Source organism: Gymnoscopelus braueri (genome assembly GCF_963280865.1).
Source record: "Gymnoscopelus braueri genome assembly, chromosome: 4".
Classification (NCBI taxonomy): domain Eukaryota; kingdom Metazoa; phylum Chordata; class Actinopteri; order Myctophiformes; family Myctophidae; genus Gymnoscopelus; species Gymnoscopelus braueri.
Window position 1 is genome coordinate 27,699,602 of NC_137605.1, and position 25,606 is coordinate 27,725,207.

The following is a 25,606-nucleotide window of genomic DNA, read 5'->3' on the forward strand; positions in this document are numbered from 1 at the left end:
TTGATTTACTATATATAGTACTGCTCAAAAGAATAAAGGGAACACTTTGATCCCTTAATTCTTTTGAGTTTTTTCGTTAGTATGTACACAGTTCATGAAAAAAATCAAAAGAATTAAGGGATTCTTTTGTTCCCTTTATTTCCCTTGTTCTTTTGTTCCCTTTATTTATATCTTTTGTTCCCTTTATATTTTTTGATTCTTGTGTTCCCTTTATTTTTTTGAGCAGTACACATGAGTCAGCTCATAAGCGAGGACTTAAAGCTAGCCATGGAGATAGTGGACTTAACCCTTTAAAAACCAAACGGTTGAGATGTCGCTTTGTGGTAAAAGTGAGTTTTCATGTGTTTATATAGATTTCATCACCTGAAAAATATAGATCTTTATATTCATACATATCTCTGCACATGACTATGCATACAAGTTAGAAATGTAAATAATCCCAAAAGTATACATTATCATAGCGAAGGTATCAAAATACATTTACAAATACAAATGAATGAAGAAAATGTCAAAATAAAGTGCAAGCCTAATAACCAGTGTGGTGTGGGTGATGGCTGATTTAGGCAGTCACACCTGCAAGGCACTGAACAATATGGCTTACCCCTACCTCTTCGATCTCCTCAAACGTAATGTCCCCTCCCGCTCCCTCAGGTCTGGTGAGGCAAACCTTGAGGTCCTCAAGACCAAGTATCGTACCTGGGGCGATAGAGCTTTTGCTGCCCCAACACCTATGGAATGCACTCCCCAAAACTCTGAGATGCCCCCATCCTCCAAACCTTCAAAACCGCCCTAAATTAAATTTGACTGACAAAATACACACCATGTGTCACGAAACGATTGGACACTGGACACAGACAGTGATCCTGAATGCACCATGACGACAACATGCAAATGTATGATAGGAGGAAACCATATAAATGGAATGACTGAATATGTACAGTGTAATTCGACTTCAGCCATAGTAGCCTGAGGTAAGTGACTTATTTATCAATTCTAGTCTTGTAGTAGCCTATTTGTTACAGCCTGTAATCTTTTGCATTTATTAAACAAAACTTTTCTTACTGATTAATCTAATATACCTTGTGATTATTTTTGCTGAATTGTATCTCTCCTTTCTTCTTTAGTTTAGACCTTCCCATTACTTGATGCTAATGTTTGGTAATAATCCTGGATATGTCCACTGTCAATAAAATGGGATGTGAAGGAGGAAGAACTGTGACCATATTGTCATGGAATGTAAATGGATTTCCAAAGAAAAGGACAGCAGTGTTAAATCACCTTAAATCCCTGCAAGCTGATATAGTGTTTCTTCAGGAGACTCATATTGGTCCAAACAAAGACAACATCCTATCTACTTTGACTGTTGACCACAAATTGAGAACGGATTACAGCTGTGAAATCTTCACATTGTACAAAGCCAACAGCCGTGGGGTTGGGGTGCTGATCAGAAACAATGTGGGTGTGGAAGGGGTCACGATTTCTGAGGATGCCAAAGGAAGGTACATAGTCATATCTTGTACAATTTCAGGGGAAGAGTTTGTTTTTATTAACATCTATAACCCAACAGATGAGAAGATTGACTTTGTTGGGAACAGTGACATCTCTTTCACACATCCAAAATCTGGCAATTTGATAATAGGAGGAGACTTCAACACTGTCCTTGAGACACATTTTGATAAGACTTCAGATATAAAAAATCGTTCTCACATAGATATGCTAAAATCACTGAGGGTATTTTTAGAAAAGGCCAAGTTGGTTGACGCATGGCGAAGTCTTTACCCAGATGCAAAATGCTTCACTTACTTTGGTGACTCAAAAAAGGGGAAATCAAGACTGGATTATTTCTTTATCCCGATAGAGGTCTTGTCCAGGGTGAGAGAGTGCAAAATTCATGACAGACCTCAACATGCAGGCAGGCAAGACTATATTTCTGACCATTCCCCCATTTCAATAAAGATCCAAATAGATAATAGCAGGTGGCAATTTAACAAGACTTTATTAGAGCAGGAGAACAGTGTTGCACATCTTTCAGCAACAATCCAAAACTTCTCAAGAAGGGTCATAGAGAGAAAAACAGACATATGGCCTTGCTTGAAGGCAAGACTGAGCATCGAAGCTGTCAGTTGTGAAACAATTAGAAGAGGAGAACAAACCGAATGTAAAAGGATCAAGCAAGATGCAACATTTTCTGCTGCCATAGCAAAACATGTGTCAGATGGAACAGCTCATAGATTGATGGTCTTGCAGGAGCAGACAGAATATGGAGGTAATACAAAAATTAATACATTTGAGCTTGTGTATGTTTGCACAAATTGTAACATTCGTTCTGTAGTTGGCAGAAATACAATTTGCTTCTATCAGATTTAAATTTAAATGTTTTTGCCTGAAACACTGATTGTGCTTTTCCTGTAGGTTCAACCTTAATGAATGAAGGGGTTCCCCTTGCACCACAGCAAAGTCAGAAGACAGACCTCCTGGAGTTCTTGGACAATCTGCACAACAGGGGGAAATTTGAGGAAATACATTGCATTCTAAATGATGTTTTAGTTGAGGGGATTTCAAAGAAAGAAATTCTGACAGCGATACTGTTACTTTGTGATTCAAATGAACCACACCCAGATGGCTTGCCTGTCAAATTCTACCAACATTTCACACACCAACTCCTTGACTATCTTCAAATATTTTTCAACAAGCTCCTCAATACCAAGGCAGTCACTTCTATTTTCAGTGAATCATTCATTATTGATTCTTCTGCATCTGTTGACCACAGTTATTGCAAAGGTCTGCTACAGCGAGTGCAGGTGTTCAACTGTGACTATGAGATTTTGGCATTGATTCTTGCTGAGAGATTGCACAGTGTTATAGATCATCTTCAAAACCCAGGCCAACATAGGCCACATCATCATATCCAAGCTTGCATTGAAGCTTTTGAGAAAGCAAAAGTCCTACTCTAGCAATTAGACTGAAATTAAATCCAGGGACACCGAATTGGGCATATTTGTTACAGAGGCTGCAGAAATACAAGATACCAGAAGGATTTCAAACTATTCTCAAGCTATTATTAAATGGTCATAGTAATGACTTAGACTCACAGGAAAGAGGTTTAAGAACTGGGTGTCGTCTTATTGTAATTTTAGTACAGATCTGCCTGCATTCCCTCATCCAAACCATTAATAGAGCGGAGACAGTTCAAAGTTGTGATGAGGTTAGGGACAGTGATAGGATGAAAGGATTGATGGACTCTGATAAGGCTGTGTTTTTCATTCCAAATCAATGCCAAACTGTTGAGGCCTTTGAGGAAGTGCTCATGAGCTTTTTGGCCAATTCTGGCCTTGTGGTTGATCAGAGATGTTCTGAAATCCTCTCTGTTGGGTTTTCAGAATCCCTAGTATATTCAAAGGTGTTGAAGCAGTTCAAAAGTGTCTCTGATGGATTTTGGTGCCATGGTAAGTTTATAGGCTAGGGCAGGGGGTCTCAAACATTCTTTTATCAGGACCCCACCTCACACTTGATTTATAGTGCAATTTTCAAAGTTGAAATAAAAACAAAGCATATATTGGTAGCCTTGAATAGGATTATGTATTAGGAAATGCATTTATATTACTGATTCCTGCTGATTCTGTGTCTCATCTATGTAGTGTAAAAGCTACGGAAAGGTGTTTCTGAAATATTACAGCTGTGCCAGAGATTCTGCTTTCATATTCATGTCAGGATAAAATATATTGTCTAGGGTGCGCTCCCACCAAGAGTTGGCTGGCCGCTGTTTGCAGAATCTGCCAATGCATTGTCAATGCAAATGCGTTGATTCACGCAAGAGCAGATTTTTCCGCTAGTCGCGCAGACCTTGCGTTTATCTGCTCTCCGCGACTAAGCATAAAACTGCTGGAGGCAGGAGACGATTTTCTCCCTCTGTCCAATCGGGTGAGTTGAAGGCGGACCGTCCCAAGATTCAGGAAGCATCATGGTGCTCAACTTGGCAGCATGCCCATAGAGCATGCCGTGCGGGCTATGGGGACGGTCTTGAATGTGAGTGACAGGTGCGTCACAGCGTTTTCTTGAATCCGCTGGCTGCAAAAAACTGGCCGCGCACAACCTGCGTTTAACAGCGGCCAGCCAACTCTTGGTGGGAGCGCGCCCTAAAGTAGAATAAATTCCGTTCCAACAACCAAACATTATGCTAGCATAACCAGATGCTTGGATTTGGAAACTAATTGCTGACTGAATCTCAAAATGTCTATGCTATTGATGCATTCACACACACACACACACACACACCCCCTGTAAATATAGCAAATTGCTCCTATTGTGAAGCATCAATTAACATAAATTGAATGAATACATCAGGGTTGTGATGTAACAGAATGGGCCTATGAATTACTCATCACAAAAAGGGCTATACCTAAATATATATTTTTTTTAATTCTAAAAGGCACCATAATTGAAAATTATATTTCCATGCTCTCTAGAACCATCAAAGTTTTGCATATTGCGGGTTGGTGTCATCCATTGGAATTAACACAGAAGAAACAGATTTCAAAACTTCTGCAGTGCTTTATTTTACAGAACAATAGGGCTGGCAAAGTTCGCTTGGGTGGGGGAGTGATTTGGGGGGCGTGGCCAAGATTCACCATGTTGGTTGGGTCACTACCAGTCTACAGACCCATCCAACAGGGTACACTACTATATAGCTAGTACACACAGCGGTACATCCAAAGAATTACATCAACAATGTTAAAAGCCAACTGCAAAAACAAACTTTCAAATGTATAAAATGTATAATCATTTGAAAATAGCAGATCTACAAGCTCAAAATGCTTGTAGATCGGCTATTTTCAAATGGCCGAAATGTATGGGCTGAAGTGGTTACTGTATGTTTTGTAATAATAATCAAAATCTACAAAGTAACCACTGTAAGTCAGCGTCACATGAAGGTGTCTTATTTGAAAACAAGGTACATTTACAGGTTACTATGTGTATAAAAAAGGAACCTCATCAGGCTCAAAGAGGAGTAAAATGGTCTCTGCCCATCCATATTATAATGTGATCATTAACAAGTGAGGCAACTGGTGATCTGATCATCATCATCAGGATTCGGTTATATTTGCATTGAATGAAAGCACTGCATAATGATAGAATGGCCTATGCATTTTAGCCATGTGAAAGAATTCGGTTCTATTTGCATTTAATCATTTTATGTAGAAAGACTATGTATTTTATTTGAAAACATGTACAGGTTACTATGTACATAAAAAGGGAACAGATAATGTATCTACAGAGCATAACCTCATATCTGCTTTTACTATGCAGAAGGGTACTATTACAAATAGTTTCAGAACCACACTGGTGCACAAGTTAGTCAGATCACAGCATGCTCAGACCACTTTGTCAAGGATTGTCTTGTCCTGCCCACTCCTGTTTTATGCTAGCCTGATTATCAGCCTGTTTGGAACCAGGCTAGGTGTATGCACCAGAGTGATGGGTACCCTACCATCTAATATATCGTCAGTGTCCAGCCGGGACCAGCTAACTCCATTTTCAGTTTTTTTTTTTTTCATAAATCAACGCTATAGAACCCCCTCTACATCTGTGTAAAAAATGTTTTAATAATAACATATGAAAAGTATTAAAAAGCGCCTCTGACGAAAACTCCTAACTCCATTGGACCCTCAAACTGTCTGTCAAAAACAAACAACTCCCCCCTCCTCTCAGGCTCTCGAGAAGCTCTGCTCTGTATGAGGCAGACAGGGAGAAGATTTTTCAATGCTTTTGGGAGAACATAAACTGGGAAGAGAAGAGAATGTATGTGCAAGGTTTGATAGATGTCACCCCAGTAAAGAGGAGAAGGGTGTCTTCACAAAGGTCATCTGCTCGTGTTTTCTTTTTAAATGTTAATGGACAGAGAATGAGTGTGTGCAGGAGTTTGTTTCAAACATCTCCAAGAGCTCAAGGAGATCATGCCAAAAGACTTTCACAGCTTTTATGACAATCTAAAGCACTAAGAAACACCCACCACACACACGCAACACACAACAGTGTGATAATAAAATGTTGATAGGTATATGATAGGTAAATTCAACTGTGGTTGTTATTGTTAGTGCAGTAGGCTACAGATTTGACAGATTCTATTTTTCATGAATGTATTTTGTATTTATATGCCATTTATTTATTGTTGGTGTGCCATGATCGCTTTTGTTAAATACATGATTGAGTATTGAGGCAGAATTGTTTGTTGCACTCAACTGTAGAAGAACAACAGTGGTAACAGTTAGATCCATGGTTGTTTACAATGCATGTTAAAATAAAAGTTGTTTAAGTACAGAATTCAGCTTGATCTATAGTATATGAGGATGGCGCTCACCATAAATAGCTGATCTCCAAGCTCACAATGCGTTGTGATGTGTTGTGAGCTTTGAGATCCATTGCCAGCTGTTCTTATCAATGATGGACAAAACCTCCTAACTCCACTTGCACTGGATTTGGGTAAAGTGGTGATAATATAATGACACATGCAAGTATCTGATAATATATAAAGTCACAATACCAAGTTTGATGAGGCAGTATTGCTTTGTTTTAAAAATATAAGGTTTTCTTCATTTTCTGACAAATTGATATTTTGTTTTTCATTTCCTGAACAATTACCATTTTGGATTTAGCTGGTTCCGGCCGAACAGCAGAGATATGGTACTTGTTGCGTATCGTGCCTATAACCCTCTCTACATGGATCCTGAGGTGTGCTATCTTGCGTGTTTCTTCCACGTCTTTTTCTGTCATCTGGGCTGTCAGACAACCAAGCCATGCATCGTCTCTTTGTTACGTCGGGAGACCTGGCTGGCTTCCATTTGGGAATGCGGTGAAAAGTTAGTCCGTTGTCCATTTTAGCCCCTTTATTCTCAACTTGTCGATGGTGAGAAGCGGTGGAACAGTTTTCATACAACAATTCATTCCCATTTTGGCGAAACACTGCTGAAAGAGCACTAACTAGCAGGCTACTATTAGCAAACCTCCAAGTGAAGGGAGATGTCGACCCCACCGACCGGGGGCGGGGCTAGCCGCAGCCTTGGAGTGACACCAGCCTTGCCAGCCCTATTGAACATTGACCATACAATGCGCAGAACAGAAAACTGACATGACCTAAACCAATTAATTACTGAGAGGAGTTCTCTCTTGTACACAGACCAGATCACAATTACATGGCACAACTCTCAACTCTAGTCTAGCGCAATGAAAGATTGTTAATATAGAAAGATATACCATCCCAATTGGAGCCACTAGAGGTGAAATAGCACACAAATCCTACAAATGGTCTCCTAAGTAGGCGTGGTTTGCTTCTCCCCCGGCCATCCCACCACCCTCCCCCTCCCCTCTCCCTGGCTGATGTCATGTGGATATGCATTTGTGTATTTAATTCATTAAAGAAAATAAATGCTTTACATGTTTGAAAGTGCACTGTTATTGGCAAAGGTGCTTTTAAGAAACCCATAAAAGTCCCCCCACAAACACACACGTATTATTCAGTCTTATGCTAGATGTGCTCCTGTTTCTACTCAACATTGTAACAGGGCCTTTTATTTATATGGTATATATTTTACCACTATAGACTACAGTATAGTGTGTTTAGCATGAATGTTTAGCAAAATGTCATGATTCCCAAATCATACCCAACCAAGACAGTTCATAATGGAAAATTATATTATTGAGCATTGGAACAGACATTTTATTAAAAAAAATATGTCCATAATGATTTCACGTACTAAATTCACTTATAGAATCTCAGTTCATCAGTTTTTAGAACATATTATGGGGACAGAGCATAGAGTTAAAAATAAGGGATAGAGCCCTCTATGTCTCGTCCGTCAGACTGCAGATGGACTCTTCAGATATCTTCCCAAATCTCGCAAGTGTGTGTTGCAGGGATAGAGAAAGGTCAATAACAAAGTTGGTTTTCTCCTAATTTTTGTCTCTAAAAAAAGCCATTTTAGTATGAAAACCTTGTAAATATTGTGGCTTGTGATGATCGGGTCCAATATTTAGTTCAGTGACCATGGGGCTAAAGACTGGTTCAGAGGCTGTGTTCATTCACTTTCCCATTGGAATCAATAGACTCCAACCTGCTTCCGCTCTCCTAAAAAGGCTTCCACATACATCACGCAGATATGGGAAGTAAACCGGAGATGGCATGTCTTGCCATTTCCATCTTGGGTGCAATATATCACTACAAAATCAAAAGGGAGGCACCACCTTGTGGTGCTATTTGGTATTACAGTAATACCATATTTACTAAACTGATAACTGTATAGTTGTGTTTTTATGTAAAAAGATCAGTGCCTTCAAGGCTGTTTGATATATAATGTGAATAGCTACTATGACGAAAGCATTCATTTGTATATGTATCTTTAAATATAACATTGAATGCTAAAGATCCTAAATATACCCGTTCCCTGGAATGCAATAATCTCAAATGATAGTAAATATAAAACACAACCAATATGTTATGCTCTGTAAGGAACACTTGGCATAGATTTAATTTAAAATTATAGTAGGGATATATATTTATTTACAAACATTTGTTTGTGCCACATGACATTTTTTGGACAGTAAAGTTATAAAATAAGTAATGTTAAGAATTTAAACACATATTTAACAAATGAAACTTGTTTAAACAGTGTTCCAGAGCCAGACTCAACGATGGCCTGAATATACCTTGGAAAACAGGTCAGACCATCATCAGAGTCATTAGCTATTCAGGAATTTAAACAAAGTGTAGTTCCTGGTTGCCTTCCTGTTTGGGTAAAAGGAATGCATTGTGCGGCACTGACTGGTTCTGTGTCAAAACACTGCTCTGTAATGGTTCTGAACCATGAAGTGACTGAGTATCTACTACTGCATTGAACTCTACACAAACTCTACAAATCCTGCGTTAATTTAACTCTCAGTTACATTAATACACTGAAGATTTTACGGTGTAGTACAATGTTGAGTAAAATGCTGTGGAAGCTGGGTTTGCATCTCTGTGACAGCCATTACACAAATGCACTGTCTTAAAACAAAAGACACCACTGTGTGGTTACAAAATGCAAGCACAGCTTTGAACGAGTCCAGAGCGAATCCTGAAACATGATCTTCTCTGCACTCTATTTGCATAAGGTGTGTGTGGGTTAGCATACAGGCAGTCTATCACTTTGAGTCAGATTAGGATTTAAAGTGGTAGTTGTCAAATTTGAGAGAGGCCGTTCAGAGTCACAAATTACTTAACTGATAAACAATTAGCAGCACTTAAGACTCATAAAAAAGGTGTAGGATTTAGAGTACAAAAATATCAAGTACACAGAATTGCAAGATTTGGTTTATTAAGACCTTAAATGTCACAGAAAGGCCTGAGGGTTCGAACGAGGATCCTTCATATTTCTGTATCTGTGAGTTAGCCAAACTCCCAGCATCTGAAACAATGTGTAGAGAATCCTTATGTTAAGAGTGTATGGAAATATCTCTGTATAACTACTAGCACAAAAAATTATAAACTGCTAATGCTACTATGCTAATCAACACCTATTTGATCAACAACTTTTTTCATGAGTACACCATAGCCCCCACCAGTGATGTTTCGCACTAAAACCCAGTTCGCTTTGTCAACATGGCAGTTTACTCACCTCTGTAAAACTAAAGAAGAGCCCAACTCCACCCGCAAACTGTAAAACCGCCCCAGCATACTTCTCGATGGTTACTGAACAGTCGTCACAAGAAGGCGGGCTGTCGCGGAAACAAGTCTAAAGAAGGAAATTCAGCCATTGTAAATTCAGCCATTGTAAGCATCTATGTGTTACTTGAGGTCAAGTTGCTGCTGATGACACAAACAAATGACCCAATTGGGAACTTACAGCAGCACATGTGCCATTATAGTCCACATGAGTAAAGCCACAGCAGTCAAGTGTCTTCTCCACATCTCTCTGGGTGCTCAATGATCTGTTCCATCCAGTCTCCAAGAGGCGGTCCTATGGGTGAACAAAAATCAAAGAGGAAAGACTAAATAATAAACTTAAGCACTCATTTAAAAAGGGCTACTTGCCTGATTTCTTTAACCTGGATCCTGTCATTCCCATTGTGAGGAAGTGAAACATTTGACAAAAACTTCACAATACATTGTGTCTCTTGAGTGTTTTCGTAAGCTCTGGAAAAACTAGTAGTTTTACCTGAGCCTTTAATGGTGATCTCTCAAGACACTGGGAAATTGTATTCAGTCAGATTTTCACAACAGAAGAGGATTGAGGTTAAAAATCAGGCACGTAGCCATCCAAGTGCATATTTCTTAAGTGTGAAACATATGTTGTCAATCTCTTCTGGGAAGTATGGGGAAAAAAAACATTGTATAAATGTTTTTTCTCAATAGCCCAAACTTTTCTTCAGTTATGATCACAGATCTAGACTATACACACATAACTGGGTTTAAACAATGAAACATGTATTTAACAGCCGAATATTCACAGCCCATCTGCGAACCAACATCTAAATCAGTGTATCCAAACACCCTCTGCAAGGGTACCAATAAATTAGTGGAAGACACTAAGACAGTATTTATTATTTGAAATTCATATATTGATTGAGAATACATACGTACCTGTTGCTCTTTATTGAGAGTCAGACAAGCACAGGATACAGAAAACTGCACTACAAACACCATGAACAGGACAATCATGTACTAGGCTCAGTTAAGTACAATAAAAAAAAGAAAGTACAAGGGTCAGAAGGTGAAAGCCATAATAGCACCCTATAATAATATCAAGATTCCTGTTGTTCTGTGTTACATCCTAATGATGATCTTTGTAACACAGAATAACAAATAAGCATGCAATGCAAGCTAAGGAGAGAAGTAGCCTAGAGGAGATTTATTTTTGTATTCCAAGCCTAAGGACAAGACAATCAAGCCCTGGAATACAACAACTGCAATTAAAACGTCCTGCTGCTATGTTACATTAGTGGCACATGTGAATAAGCAAATCATTTTGGTTACCAGACTTGAGACCTCAGTCTGAACGGTGCTGGCACAAAGTGGTTAAAACTATACTCTACTAGACTAGTCTTTTGCAAACGAATGAGAAAAGCATAATGACTTGCTGCTTAATGTGCTCCTACATAAACAACCTGGGTAAACAAGATGAAGGATACAAAAAAGAGCAGGACTTGGTGGTGATTCAGAGCACCACAGAGGCCCACGAAGGCGACCAGAAACAGGAAGGTGCCCACTCCAAGAACCCCTGCCACCACCCCGATGCTGGACACCAGACCGAACCATTTCCCCCACGCTGCCACTCCAATCAGCAGCAGGCTCACCATCTGAGACAAAAACAATGTGGGCAGTGGTGGATAAAAAGTACACATTTTTACTCAAGTAAAAGTATCAATACTGCAATGTATTGGAATTAAAAATGTACCTGAGTAAAAGTACAAAAGTATTGGTATCAAATACTTAAAGTACCAAAAGTAGAAAGTACTCATCATGCACCCATTTCACCACACGTTTTCAAATGTAGAAAATGTATACACACATCTTTTGAAAATAGCAGATCTACAAGCTCACAATGCATGGCGACGCATTTTCGAAAGGTTGAAATGTAACTAAAGTTATCAAATAATAGTAGAGTAAAAGTACAATATTTGCCTCCGAGATGTACTGGAGTAGAAGTAAAAGTACTGAAAATTGGAAATACTCCAGTAAAGTAAAAAATACCTCAAAATTGTTCTCAAGTAAATGTACATAGTTACTTTACACCACTGAATGTGGGTGATGAAAAAATCTGTTGAAGCTAATTTAAAAGGAAAGAAAACTCTCAAAGCGCCAATTTATTTCAATACACCATATGGCTTGCAGCAGGCACATGTAGTCTATAGTCTGAAACATTTACCTTCCAAGTTAAATATTTGGCAAACTAATAAAATACACACCCGCCTTATTATTCAATCCTCCCAATGCCTGAGCATCCTGATCACATACGTCATACGATATCACTCAGTCTCAAGCTGATCGAATAGTTAATTTGACGCCCCCGTTTCACCGGTCACCTGCATTTCAGGTGATAGAACAATGCTTCAGGCATCTACATATGTAAAGGTTACAAAATTGAAGTTTACTTACAACATACAATATGTTGAGAGCACACAGAGCATTCCTGGTGCAAGTGTATCCTCCACAAACCATTCTCGCTCGTTGGGAAGCTTTGTCTCCAGCTGCTAGATGCACACTGACTCAACTCACTAATCAGACTGACTGACCGCACACTGTGCGCAACAGGTGTATTTACAATCCATGGGGCGTTGCCGGAGGCGATGCTGCACGCTGATTGGACAGTAACCTCAAAGCGTCGCTTACGTTTTAGTTTAGTTTCTCAAGGTCTGGTCCGGGGCCCACCAGAGGTCCAAATGGAGCCTTTTTTTTTTTGCATGGGACCTCTTTTTATCTTTTGGAATCTACACTGTAAAATGATCTGTGTTCATTTAATTTAACCCATTTGTAGCTTTAGTTTTAGTTTTTTGATTGATTGATTGATTGATTGATTGATTGATGTACTTTATTTAGTAAGACATGAGAACAACAGTACATGGAAGTACAAATTCACAATACAAGGTCTACTAAACTGGAAGACGCATTAAGCACTGAGCTTGTTTAAGATGAGATCCCCATGCACACAAATCATGACAGATATACACACTACTATACAGAACGTCATATACAATCAGCTTACACAGGTTACTGGTATGAAGAGTGAAAAATATGTACAAGAGAAGAAAAAAATTGGGAGTGGGGGGGTTGGGGGGGGGGGGGGGTAGTTTAAGACTTAGACAGGGGCCATTTTCGAATTGCAGCCTCCTGGAGGTGTATCTTTAGGGCAGTTTTGAAAGTGAGTAGGGTTTTACTCCTTTTGGCATCCATTCCGTGGGCCGCAGCCTAATATAAATGCATACACCTATTTGTAAACTGCATCACGTTAATGTTTCACCGAATACGCTACTAAGTTATTTCGAATAACCTACGTGGACTGCACAAAGATGCAGAGAGTCCACGCAATGTGTATCAGTGCATGCGTGATTTAGCTGTGCAACTTGTAACCGCGCGTCACCAGGCTGTGGAAAAGCCTTGGTTTCTGTAACTACTCAGTGCTCTGATCCGGTCAAGAGCCCGCCTACCGTATCCGGTCATTTGCATATACACATAAATTCAAGCATTGTTTCCGTATCCGCTCCACACCCAGGCCGGATCAGCAACTTGCAAAGAAAATTGATCCGTCGTCAAATCAACTGAACTTCCTAGACTTCCGTGGAATGAACTAAACTTACAAATGCGAGGGGGGTCTGTTATGAGCGCTAGAGTTTGAAAAAGTGCTTAACTGTATTATTTTAGAAAGTATCGTATCTATATATTTACACTAAGATTTTGAATCATTAACATTGTAAGATGAGTCCTGGTTGATGACTGAGAGGTGTTTGAAGTCACTGGGATAACTGTGTCACCCCTTTAAATGATGGTACAGACCGAACGAATGCCTGCTGCGCTTCGAACATGAGCTTCTCGTTACCACTGTAGTGTGCACACAACAAAACACATTTAACGTTTAATTTGGATTGCTTCTTGTCTTTCGCGCTGTCATAGTCTCCTAGGCTGTACGTAGTTATAACCAACATGTCTGCTCCAAAGAAGGGAGACTTATCCGCCTCCGAAAAGGAATTGTTTCAGGTCATTACTGCAGGTAAGCCTCTTTTGCTAATGCTAGTGGCTGCATAGATCTATTAAGAAACTAGCTAGCCCCATCTGTGACCAGTGACCTCCCCCATTCACTGTCTTGGAGATAACCTGGCTAAATGCTAGCCTTGGATCAAGGCTATCGTAGATGTATTGTATCAATTTTGCATGACACCAAAGTAAAAGTCAGACTCGATAAAAAATACATATATGATAGTCTTGATCCAAGGCTAGCTAAATGCCAATGTTGAACAACGCCATCTGTGTATATTTCAATATATGTCATTGACTGTACTCCTTTGATAAGCAGGTGCCACTGGCAGATTGATGTCAAACACTTGAATGTATGCATGGCATGCAACAATAATTTATATTGTTTGTCTCAGGGAATGTTCAAGAGGCCTCAAGACTCCTGGGCTGTAAAGATGTCAGAGTCAACTGCTTGGATGAGGTAAAAAAGATCATCTCTAGAGGCTAGACATTTAGGCTACAGAAAACATGTCAGTTTGCTCTATTATGTCATCTTGGAAGACTCCCCTCGTCCACAGTATTGCCCACACTTGGGTAGCCCACCTGACTCTTGTTGTGAGCATTTAATGCAGTCTGGTGATGTTGTTACAATGTTTTTATAATGATGATAGCAACGGCTTTGTGTGAGGAAAAAGGGGGTAGCCAAGAGACAGAAGGGCTTTAGAGGAGGTCCTTATGTGTTGGGTCTGTCAGTCTAATGCCTGTCAAAATCAGGTGTTAACTGAACCATGTAAATGTGTTATGCCACAGCATAATTCTGTAGAAACCTTAGTCTACAATGAAATGGCTATATGGCTTGTCACAATACTCTGTAAAACAAGATGGCTAATTTCCATAAAGCCAACCCTATAGAAAAGCAGTGTTTGCATGTGATGGATGGATGAATAGATAGACAGACAGAACGTTTTTGATTGCCGTGGGGAAATTCACATCTTAAAGTATCAACAGCATGAATAATAATAATATCTCGAATATATGAAACATAGAATAGGCACAGGTAAGGGTAGAGAAATAATGGAAAAATGAAATAAGTAGACTTGAGTCTGACCATAGCCATCTGCACTTGGTCTGACTGAGTTAACCTATGTTTATTCTTCCACTAGCCTGACATTTCTCAGTTTACTTTGGATGCGTGTTCCATTTTTCCATAAGTTCTATTAAGCATAATACATTCTGTAATGTCTACTTTTTTTGTGAGCCTGTGCTTGTTACGTGCAAATGCTGTTATTTAACGTGCACAGTTTTAATGACAGCTATTGGGTCTCCTCCACAGTATGGAATGACGCCTCTCATGCATGCTGCCTATAAGGGAAAGGCAGACATGTGTAGACTGCTCCTGCAACATGGAGCTGATGTGAACTGTAATGAACATGAGCATGGATACACAGCGCTGATGTTCGCTGGCCTATCAGGTACTGTTGTTGTTGAAAGGGATATAGTCGTCCCTTTAATAAGTGTTAAAGGGACGACTTCACCTATTTTCAACCTATCTTCGTATAATTGGTCCTCCTCACTAATGCTCATGATGGTATGGTTTGATTGATTGAATATTTTATTAGACAGATATGTAAAAACAGCAAGATTACAGTCAAACACTTTGTCTAAAAGGATAACACCAAAAAAGTCCTTGCGGTCTTGTTTCCATTGAGGTCCTAGGTATTCAATTCATCAACATATAAAATGGCACCAAAACATTCAACATCATCACAAATTCACAATATAAAAAAACTATATGTACAGACCATTTTTGTCAACTCACTCTGTGTCTCAGAGGAGAGATGTGGACAGTTTAGAAACCTGCATACCAGTGACATCATCAATGGGAAATCCAAGCCAATAGAAACGTCAGGCTTTCCGCGAACAGCCTTTTTGCATGTAGTTTAAGCGCAAGGGGGCGGGGGGGCGGGTGGGGAGAGAGCCTGGCGATGCGAGCTATGTTAGTGCACTGACTGGCAGTTGGGGCAAACGCATAACTTTGGTATGGTTTGATTGATTGAATATTTTATTAGACATTAGTTTAAGCGCAAGGGGGCGGGTGGGGAGAGAGCCTGGCGATGCGAGCTATGTTAGTGCACTGACTGGCAGTTGGGGCAAACGCATAACTTGGACGGCGCTTAGTCGACTAGCAGACCATCGGCCGGTCGTCGCGGGCACTCGCGCCTGGAGTCGCTCGGGCGCGACTCCTCGGCCTCAAGGTCTGCTGAGTCGGCGCGCCTCCGTCATGGTCCAAAACTATACTTTATCGGCGAAAAAAAGTAGTCCGCGGTGTTTGAAAAGGTATTGTCCCAAGCGGGAGTCGAACCCAGACTCCCAGTGATAACGGTTTTAGAGACTAATGATTAGCAAGGTGCGCCACTGAGGCTGGTGCTGAGATTGGGTATTCGGGCTGTATTAGAATGTGACGTCCTAACTCTTCTAATGTAGAGGAAAGAAGTCCCCGCCCGCGTGCCCGCCCAATAGGGGAAGGCGAGGCTTCCAAACTACATGCAAAAAGGCTGTTCGCAGGCTTTCCACTCCTGGAAAGTTGGCATGCTATAACTGAGGCCATTGTTCTCGTGTTGATACAAAAAAAAAGAAAAACAAAACTGCCTAATGATGATGTCACTGGTAGGCGGGTTTCTGAACTGGGTTAGGCTTAGCAGACAAAATTAGAATTGGAACACTATGAAATTGAAGCTGATTATCTTTGTGGGGTTCTCTATGGATGAAATTGGTATCCCACCTGAAATTGTATTTTCTGTTTACTAAAGAGCTTGAGAGATGGTGTGCATTTTTAACAAAAAACTTTGTTTAAACCAAAAAAGACCACTTTAAATACTATTTTATAAATGAGTAAAGTGATAACAAAATGAACATTTGCCTTAAAAATGCTGTAGAGTTTGGTATGTGTGTGTATAAAATAATAATGTAATGCTTTGAAATTGAGCTTTTTGTAAGAGTAAGCATAACCGTAATATTTTTGCTATTTTTGGCATTTTTGGACCAAATACTTATTTTACATGATAAGAGCCAATGGATTGGGTGTGTGTGTTGTAACTTCCCTGCCCTTCTGTGCCTTCAGGTAAAACTGACATCACATGGATGATGTTGGATGCGGGGGCGGAGACAGACCTGGTGAACTCAGTCGGGAGGACTGCTTCTCAGATGGCTGCTTTTGTAGGTATGTCACTCTGAACAGTATTGCCTATACACACACACACACACACACACACACACACACACACACACACACACACACACACACACACACACACACACACACACACACACACACACACACACACACACACACACACACACACACACACACACACACACACACACTCAGTGGTGTGTAGGACCACACCCTGTTTGGAGCCTTAAATGGGAATGCTGCTCATTTTTAACAACCTTTGACATGTTGTGTGGAAATAAGATAATGGTTCCCTAGAACCGGTGAATACATTTTTGGGTTCATGTGATCAGTGACGTATGGTCGATGTACTCTCTGACCCGCCCTCTAGGCAGCCTCAAATGGCATGTCTTGAATATAGAATTAACAGTTGTTAGAGCTTTTTCAGCTAATTGAGTTATATTATGTATTTGTATATTATCTATCTATGTAAACTACCAAGATTTACTTGCCTAGCAATTACTCATTCATTGGTCCGGATATATGGAACATGGAAATCCGTTGGTGACGTAGCCCTTATTTGGTTTCTAAACTATACCATGATGACGATTCTAAATGAACGTCTCCAGAAAGTTTAATGTTGAAAATGAGGAGCATACCCCTTTAAGCAAAGAGAAAGGCAATGTTAGAACTCGTTAAGAAACCTTGTTCAAGGAAACGAATGAGGCGATGTTGCATGTTGGTATTAGTTGTGAAGATCCTATGTGTGCTCAGCCCAAGAACTTATTAGGTAACCTTTTTCACCTTGAGTTTAGTAGTCAGGAAAAGCCCTGAAAGGTTAATATTGTCTGTTCCTTATCCAGTACTACTCCACATGTAGAATAAGAGTAGAATGGAATTGAAGAGAATAGGCCCTTTCTCATTCATTTTAGCACCTAGTTTTATGCATGCGTCTTAACTATCTTCTCTCTCCTCAGGGCAGCATGACTGTGTTACCGTGATCAACAACTTCTTCTCTCGGGCGAAACTAGACTATTACACCAAGCCCCAGGGGCTGGAGAAAGAGCCCAAGCTGCCTCCCAAGCTGGCTGGGCCCCTCCATAAGATCATCATGAACACCAACCTCAACCCTGTCAAGGTAAGACCAATGTTCCATCTAAGCTGTGCTCGTGCGAACGTAGTCGCACACTTCTCTGGAGGGGGTCACGCAAAAGAAATATGGTGACTAATAAATGACAGGGTTGTGTGTCACTGGCACACAAACACATCCTACATGTTTAATTGATGCTGACACCAGCAGCGTCACAAGTTCACAATCGCAACACTGTTGGTGTGAATTCAGGCTGCCACACACTGGTGCCTGTTGGCTTTCAACTACAATACAAGTTTGCATTTACAGTAAAGAAATGTAGGCCTGTAAACTACTACAAATATGATCGATGTCATATCCTCAAGTGAGAGGCATGCTTCTGTAGTCCATTATATGGTTTTGTGCTAAAAGTTGTTTGTTTCTAAAATCTGTGACATATGTCATATGATATTTTGTAGTATCAGGATTTATTACTTGTGCTCTTTAAGTACAGGCATAAACAATTTAAAATGTTTGTGTGAACACCATGAGTCAAAATCTAGTAGCTAATTTTATTCAACCGCTATTACTTGTAATTATATTCTTTGAATAAGAACTCCTCATGATCTAAGCCGGGGTTGGACAGGTGGTGCCAAGGTGGCCACATTGTACAAGTTGTGTTGCTCAGCAGTAATGCTCAGGGGGTTTGAGTGTTTGCTCAGACTGTTAAAACATTTGAATTAACATTGGGTAATACTATCAATAGACACCCTTAAATTCATGTCATGTATGACACGGTGGCCATTTTGCTATTAAAGGAGAATTTTGGACTAAAGTTTTCTTACCTTTTCTATGACGTTATGATATCTTAGGATGAATGGTACAGTAGAAAAAATTCATAACTCCACCCCTGAGCCGCCACAGCTTAAAAGGTGCACGGATAGGCCTTAGGTTAGATCACATATTTTAATAGCTTTTTAAAAAAAAAAAATTGGTGAGATCTGATGTTCATAGTGACAGAACACTATGCAACCAAAAAAAACCAAAAAAAAAAAACAGAAGTCTCGCTAGACGAGATTGAATCTCGAGATTTCAATCTCGTCTAGCAAGACTTGTTTTTTTTTTTGTTTTGTTTTTTGGGGGGGACAGTGTTCTGTCACTATGAACGTCAGATCTAAAAAAAAAGAAAAGAAAAAAGCTATTAAAATATGTGATCTAACCTAAGGCCTATCCGCGCACCTTTTAAGCTGTGGCGGCTCAGGGGTGGAGTTATGAAAATTTTCTACTGTACCATTCATCCTAAGATATCATAACGTCATAGAAAAGGTAAGAAAACTTTAGTCCAAAATTCTCCTTTAAGTTGATGAAATGCCACCCCGTTTTTGAGTGGTGCCAGCCACTCCTACACTTGACCGTGTGTGTGGGTCCGTCCGTCCGTTTGAGCACGGCCTCAACAGCTGCAGCTGATTGCAACACAAGGATGCAACCAGTTACACTAATTCAAAGGCACCACTCTCTTCACACTGGGTGTGATTTTTTTTTTTTTTCCTCCAATGCAAAGTGCAACATGGCCGCCATTTGAATATGGTCTATAGACATTCATCTGGGACACTGCACACACACAGCTACCCAGCTGCTTCCAATTGATGACCATCAAGCCGGCATGGAAAGTGACTGGTTGGTGTGACTGTTTGCAATATTATTTTAAGTGTTGTTTGTTTATGTGTGAACAAAAGAGGATGCATGTATAGAGAACCAAACTCTGACATCACTGTCAGACTTTGGCCGCTATCACCCTGGGTCACAGTTATTTTTTCCATTGAAAATACCATTATGTCTCAATAGCATCGTGGTATAAGAACAGTGTTCCAAAAATAAACAAATGAGCCTGGTGATTTACTCATATGGATATAACATGAGGCATCAACTGACGGTGAAAAAGTACTAATTTATTTAATTTAAGTAAATATATTAAATACATTTTCTCCAACACAGACGTGAGTCACATACCTGAGAGAATCGCCGGGCTGATTTGTTTTGGAACACAGTTTTTATATGACACGATGCTAAGATGACTCTATTCAATAGAAAAAAATACTTCCGTGATCCCAGGGGATTACGGAGTGACGTCAGGACTTTGATACTGTGTTATAGGGGCTGCCCCGTGATAACCTGTTTCTCCTTTTCTTCCTCATACCGTTTGTTACTTATCGCTTTCTTTTGCTGCTCTGCATCCAACCGCTAAATATTTGGTTGACATCTTCGTCAGGTCATCTGACGAAGATGTAATCTGACATCGAAACGATTTTCTTTCGCCTTGCACCCTGTTATTAAAGTAAAAGGCTCCGAGGTTGCTCCAGCGCCTTCTTTATTCCGTGCAGTTCTGACATTGCAGTCTCCGGCTCTCCAAAAATCCCCTACACACCGTAGTTGCCAAACACGTTTATGTGTTTTACTAGAACCTGACTAATATATCCTCCAGCTAATACAATATATCATATAGTATATGTTTTTACGACATGGCTCTGTATCATGCTAGCCATCTCCAAGAGGGTCTGTCTGTGTGTATGTCTGTCTGGAGCTATTCTCATAAACTGCTGGACCGATCAGTGCCAAACGTTTTTTTAAATTTTTTATTTAAAGATTTACTTTTGGGCTTTTATGCCTTTATTTGACAGGACCAGTGCCAACGTTTTGTGCAATTTTCCAGCCAACTTAGTGCATCATAGTACTAATGTTTTACATATTTTTCATATTGTCAGAGTTATATTTAACTTTATGATGGAAGTCAGTCGGACTCAGATCGGACTGAAACCATACCTAAATTTAGAGAATTTGGGTATGGGGCAAATTTTGGAAGATCTGGGTACACAGACAGACAGATACAGTACACACACACCCATAACTTCATTAACTTGACATAGTAGATAATATTTTTTAATTCAATATATCAGTGAGGCTATAGCATTTACGTTATTTGGTGTTTTTGTTGATCCTGGCTCTGATCTTCTTCTCCAACCCAGATGGTGTTGCTAGTGAGGGAGAACCCAGTGCTGGCAGAGGTGGAGGCTCTGGAGAAGTGTCGGAGAGTGATGGAGCTCATCTGTGAGAAATGTGTCAAACAGCCGGACATGAACGAGGTGCTGGCCTTGAAGATGCACTTCATCAGCTGCGTGCTGGGCAAATGCTCCTCCTTCCTCAAGGAACGTGAAGACAAGCTGGATGGCCTCATCAAGAGGTAGAACATGTGTGTGTTTGACACTGAAAAATGTCGTGTTGTGTAATTCTTTATCACATTAACTCTTTCACTGCCAAGAGTAATATAAAGTACTCCCCCAGTGCCCGAAATTTGCTTTTTTTTTTTTTTTGTAATTTTGTAATTTTTTTTTTTTTTTGTAACATTCAAATACATGATCTGATTGGGTTTTTAAACCCATAATACAGTTCTACCAGTAGAGAGCAACAAATCGACACATTGATGACCTCGCTGGCTCACTCGCCCCCTCCCAAACAGGCTCACGTCACATCCGGTCATAACCGGATGTTGACATTTTTGACAATCGTTGATCGGGCTAAATTACGATGTGATGCATCTAAATGGTGCATTTATATAGCGCCTTTATCCAAAGCGCTTTACAATGTGCATTGCATTCACCCATTCGCACACACTCACGGATACTTCGAAACTAACTCAGGGGGAGCTGGGGATCGAACTGGGAACCTTCCACTCTACCTCCTGAGCCACTGCCGGCCCTTCTACACGGTTAATTGTAATTATTATTTTGTTCTGTCAACACAACATAAAATCATTCTAAAATGCAGCCTTCTTATGTCACAGTTTGTTAAAGGGCCGGGAGAGTGATGGCTTCCCAGTGTTCCAGGAGAAGTTTGTCAGAGAGTGCATTCGCAAATTCCCCTACTCTGATGCCACTCTACTGCAGCAGCTGGTGCGGAGTATTGCCCCTGTGGAGATTGTGAGTCTTTCTTTTAAAAATGATTAGGTTTTATTTTTCTTCTTTCAGAGCAATTCAATTAACATTCGGATCCATGATTTATTCTTCTGAGACACACATGGGCGTTACATTAGTGCAAACGTGTAATCTACTGGTTAAGACGCAGCTGTTTTTTCTGTCCTTGCAGGGCAATGACCCCACAGCTATCTCAGTCCTGACCCAGGCTATCACAGGCCAGGTGGGCTTCATGGACTCAGAGTTCTGCACTTCGTGTGGTGAGAAGGGGGCTGAGAAGAGATGCTCCGTCTGTAAAATGGTATGTCTCAAACACGTACTACTGTATCAATGCTACGTCTGCTCTCATACATTGTACACAACATATTTATGTATGGTGGCAACAAACGCCAGAGAGGCAAAACGCTATTGGAGCACTCCATGGAATGCACATATTGGACACCCTTTTTAGTTAAAAAAAAAAAGAAAGAAAAAAAAGAACAGAATCCCTTCACGTCTTCACTTGTTGCCAAGAATCTTTCCTTCCGTCTTGCGACCGAAATGCTGCGCCTGTTAAAATATCTTGAGGGTGATTTATACTTGGCTGTGCGCCAGTGTGACGCACCAAAGATATAAGCTTGCAACGCGCAGCTAACACTTTCTTTTTGGTCGTCTCCACTCTCCAGGTGATCTACTGTGACCAATCTTGCCAGAAAATGCACTGGTTCACCCATAAGAAGGTCTGCAAGGCGCTCCTGGAGCAGAGAATGACACAAGAGGCAGAATCGGCAAAGCTCAGAGAGCAGCTCAGCAAAGGTATTGTATATTAGGACTTTGTCACCTTTATAGTTGACAGAAGCTGATTTATGTGGTCATAACTGGTTAGTTGGTAGTCATTCATGTTCTGATCATCATATCATTGAACCACATCTATTTTACTGCACCTTTTGAAAAATCATGGAATATTATCCGTGACCGCCGTCCTCACGGAGATCGGCTCATTACACACACGGGGTTGTCGTAGTATAGGGGGGAAAAAAGGCTATGGCCGTTTCAATGAGGCTTGTTTTGCCGTAAAGCAGGATCTAGCAGAGATATGGCCATTTCACTGCAGGAAATAAACAAAGTAAATGAGCTTTTATTTTTTTAAATGATGTTATTTCCGGGTCAGTCATCATCAGGCAGTGAAAGCATCATTCATAGAATAGGTAACAGCGCCATCTAGTGGAAAACCACTGAAAATAAAAACTCATCAAAACAATGAGTTTTGAGGGAAAGCCTTTGCAGAATTCGATGTGTTAACGCATCCATGGCAGGCAAAGAGTTAACTTGATGCACACTTGACGTGAAAACAGCCAAATATGATATCTGTCTGTTTCACGGTCAAATCTGTAAAATATGGGGTGTCTGCAGGTCCTTGAAATGTATTACATTTAACTTAAAGTCACTAAATTGGCTTAAATGTAAACATTTGATCCGATTTTAATTATTCATTTATTTATATCAAAGGTTTTGATCGCCTGTAAAACCCCAAGCCTACCTACAGTAAAACTCCCTTTATACTTATCTGTCATCATGTGAATAATAGAGAGCATTGCAGTCTTTGGGGGAAAATGAAAGGGTAATGACCTTCCTCAGAGCAATGGTTTGACATTCTTGTTCATGGCTGTTCTGTTAATTTATTTGTATGCATGTTCATTCATTCATTTGTTCATTCAGAAGAAAGCCAAGCGGTGCAAGGGGCCACAGAATCCATCCAGAACTTGTCGGTGGATTCCTCAGACCCCCAGCCCCCAGCAGAGGAGACCCCCAGCCCTGCTGCCATCCCAGCCTCTGACAACTGAGGAGCAGAGTGTATGCGAATGCATAAGAAAAGAGAACAACACTGTGGCCAATTCCCAACTTTCTCTCCTTCAAAGTCGTATAGAAGCCAACTGTCCATGAGACTAAAACCCTCACTGTGACACAGTGTAAAGGGTGAAAAGAACCCGCACACTCCTGGAATAGTCCATTGGGAAATGGCAGTCTTATTGATCAATGTCCTGACATTGCCACCAAAGTAAAATGAAACAAAAACACTAATGCACAGAGTTAAGGGTTTGAACCATGTGTCAACTTGTATTTTTTTAGTATATATACATATTATATACTGTATATATATATATATTATGTTTTTGGTTTTTTTTTGTACGTGAAAGATCTGTAAACCAATTGTGTGTATGTATTTTAAAAAGTATTTGGAAGAATTTCAGGGCACGTGTGATCTGATGAAGTGTAGTAATATTTACTTCTTCACATCCTTGAAGTGTAATTCTGCCTTAAGAAACCCAACCATTGTGTAGTAGTTTGTGAAGAAGCCATGTTTAAATGGGTAGTTGTATATTATATACTGCATAAGTTTGCTTTGCCATAGAATTATCAGCGCTTTTCTTTTATGTCATGACAGCAACCTTGTCTTAGAATGTGAATGTCTGAAAGGGCCTGGCGTGAATGGGCAGAGAATATTTGAGGTAAAATAACCCAATAGCTGAGGATAAGTTTCTGGCACAACTTGGCACACCCAGTTGCAAGGTGCATGGAATTAGTTATTGTGCAGGAAATAGGATCCAAGGATTTCCACCACACTTGGTAGTATTGGGAACAACTTCATTTGTCAGATCAGAACCAACGCGTTTCGGCATGTGGCCTTCATCATTCTGATCTTATCAATTAAAGGTGGAGTAACCAACCCTTCACCTTAGATTGTATTTAGGTTTCCAGGTATGTTACAGAACATTGTGGTTTCAGTACAATTAAATAAAGACCAACCTCCTCAAGATATCATTTCTGTTTGAGTAATAGTTAACACTGTTGCACTCAAATTGGACTGCTTTCATTCTTTTTTTAAATGTTATTGTATTTGTTTATTTAGACGTTGCACCATGTATTAGCTACTGATCAATACATAGCAATGTAATGTAAGTACAACAGACTTAGCAATGATGCCATTTTAATCCGCAGTCCCCACACAAATACAACAGAGTACATTACACTACACAAGGAAAACTGCAAAAGTATACCTATTTCGGACCAAAACGAATTTTTACTTGACTCATTAAATGAGTCAAGTATTGTTTAATTTTTTTTTAAAATAATATATATATATGTATAATTATATATATAAGCCTACTAAAGGAAGTTATGTATCAAGTGCAGTATTTATTTCAAGTAGTCGCAGGATAAGTTGTCAGGTAAAGTGCAGGATTCATAATAAATGGATGCAAGATTGGTTATCAAGTAACTGTTCTCAAAATGAGAACTCTTTAAGACTTGTGTTAATAATACACACATTATTCTTATTTACCCACATTCTTCTTATTTACCTATGTCTGAACATTAGGAGAGCTGCAGGCAGTGTTCTGTGTTTACATTTGACCTCTAAATTCATTTCAGGGAACTGCATGGGAGTGGGTGACTGAACACCTGAAAGTGTGTTGTCATGACGAGGGCATCCTGTGGCAGAATGGTTGTTGCTTACCACTGAGCTGCTTTTGTTTACTGCTAGGAAGAATTTCCTAGTTCATGGTGAAGGGCTTCTCACAGTGGGATTCGGGGTCTCATCTGGTCAGATCCTTTCAGGTACAGTAACTTGCTTGCTGACAGGTTTGACAGTTGACAGTCGTCTGGAATTAAATACCAATGCAAATCTGAGCATTGTTTCACATGTAGCTTTCTGAATG

General features: G+C 40.0%; 2 protein-coding genes across 3 annotated transcripts; one reads left to right on the forward strand and one right to left on the reverse strand.

Annotated features, from left to right (window-relative positions):
- Nucleotides 1-9,330: 9,330 nt before the first annotated feature.
- On the reverse strand, nt 9,331-12,467 carry tspan13a (tetraspanin 13a). The gene is made up of 6 exons (XM_080427062.1): nt 12,128-12,467; nt 11,161-11,328; nt 10,613-10,693; nt 9,876-9,989; nt 9,648-9,764; nt 9,331-9,437 (listed from the first exon to the last, which is right to left on the reverse strand). Exons 1-6 carry the CDS (start codon nt 12,188-12,190, stop codon nt 9,363-9,365), a joined length of 618 nt encoding a protein of 205 aa, XP_080283188.1. The 5' UTR covers nt 12,191-12,467; the 3' UTR covers nt 9,331-9,362.
- A 477-nt stretch (nt 12,468-12,944) lies between these two features.
- Nucleotides 12,945-24,705, forward strand: ankmy2a (ankyrin repeat and MYND domain containing 2a). Of its 2 annotated transcripts, none has more exons than XM_080426636.1 (10): nt 12,945-13,736; nt 14,116-14,180; nt 15,033-15,171; nt 16,821-16,919; nt 17,849-18,009; nt 20,964-21,178; nt 21,779-21,914; nt 22,081-22,209; nt 22,574-22,703; nt 23,610-24,705. In XM_080426636.1, the coding sequence occupies exons 1-10, from the start codon at nt 13,670-13,672 to the stop codon at nt 23,729-23,731; spliced, it is 1,263 nt and encodes a 420-aa protein (XP_080282762.1). In that variant the 5' UTR covers nt 12,945-13,669; the 3' UTR covers nt 23,732-24,705. The 2 variants fall into 2 exon arrangements, with proteins under 2 accessions (XP_080282762.1, XP_080282761.1); XM_080426635.1 differs by having other exon boundaries at nt 12,967-13,736; nt 23,607-24,705.
- The last annotated feature ends 901 nt before the right edge of the window (nt 24,706-25,606 follow it).

Bases quoted from the DNA above. Each gene is read 5' to 3' on its own strand.
- tspan13a (XM_080427062.1), bottom strand. From the start codon at position 12,190: ATGGTTTGTGGAGGATACACTTGCACCAGGAATGCTCTGTGTGCTCTC. The intron at 9,990-10,612 runs GTACGTATGTAT...GTTCACCCATAG, and splicing joins CTCTCAATAAAGAGCAACAG to GACCGCCTCTTGGAGACTGG. The intron at 9,765-9,875 runs GTAAGTTCCCAA...TTCCTTCTTTAG, and splicing joins ATAATGGCACATGTGCTGCT to ACTTGTTTCCGCGACAGCCC.
- ankmy2a (XM_080426635.1), top strand. From the start codon at position 13,670: ATGTCTGCTCCAAAGAAGGGAGACTTATCCGCCTCCGAAAAGGAATTG. The intron at 18,010-20,963 runs GTAAGACCAATG...TCTCCAACCCAG, and splicing joins CCAACCTCAACCCTGTCAAG to ATGGTGTTGCTAGTGAGGGA. The intron at 21,915-22,080 runs GTGAGTCTTTCT...CTGTCCTTGCAG, and splicing joins GTATTGCCCCTGTGGAGATT to GGCAATGACCCCACAGCTAT.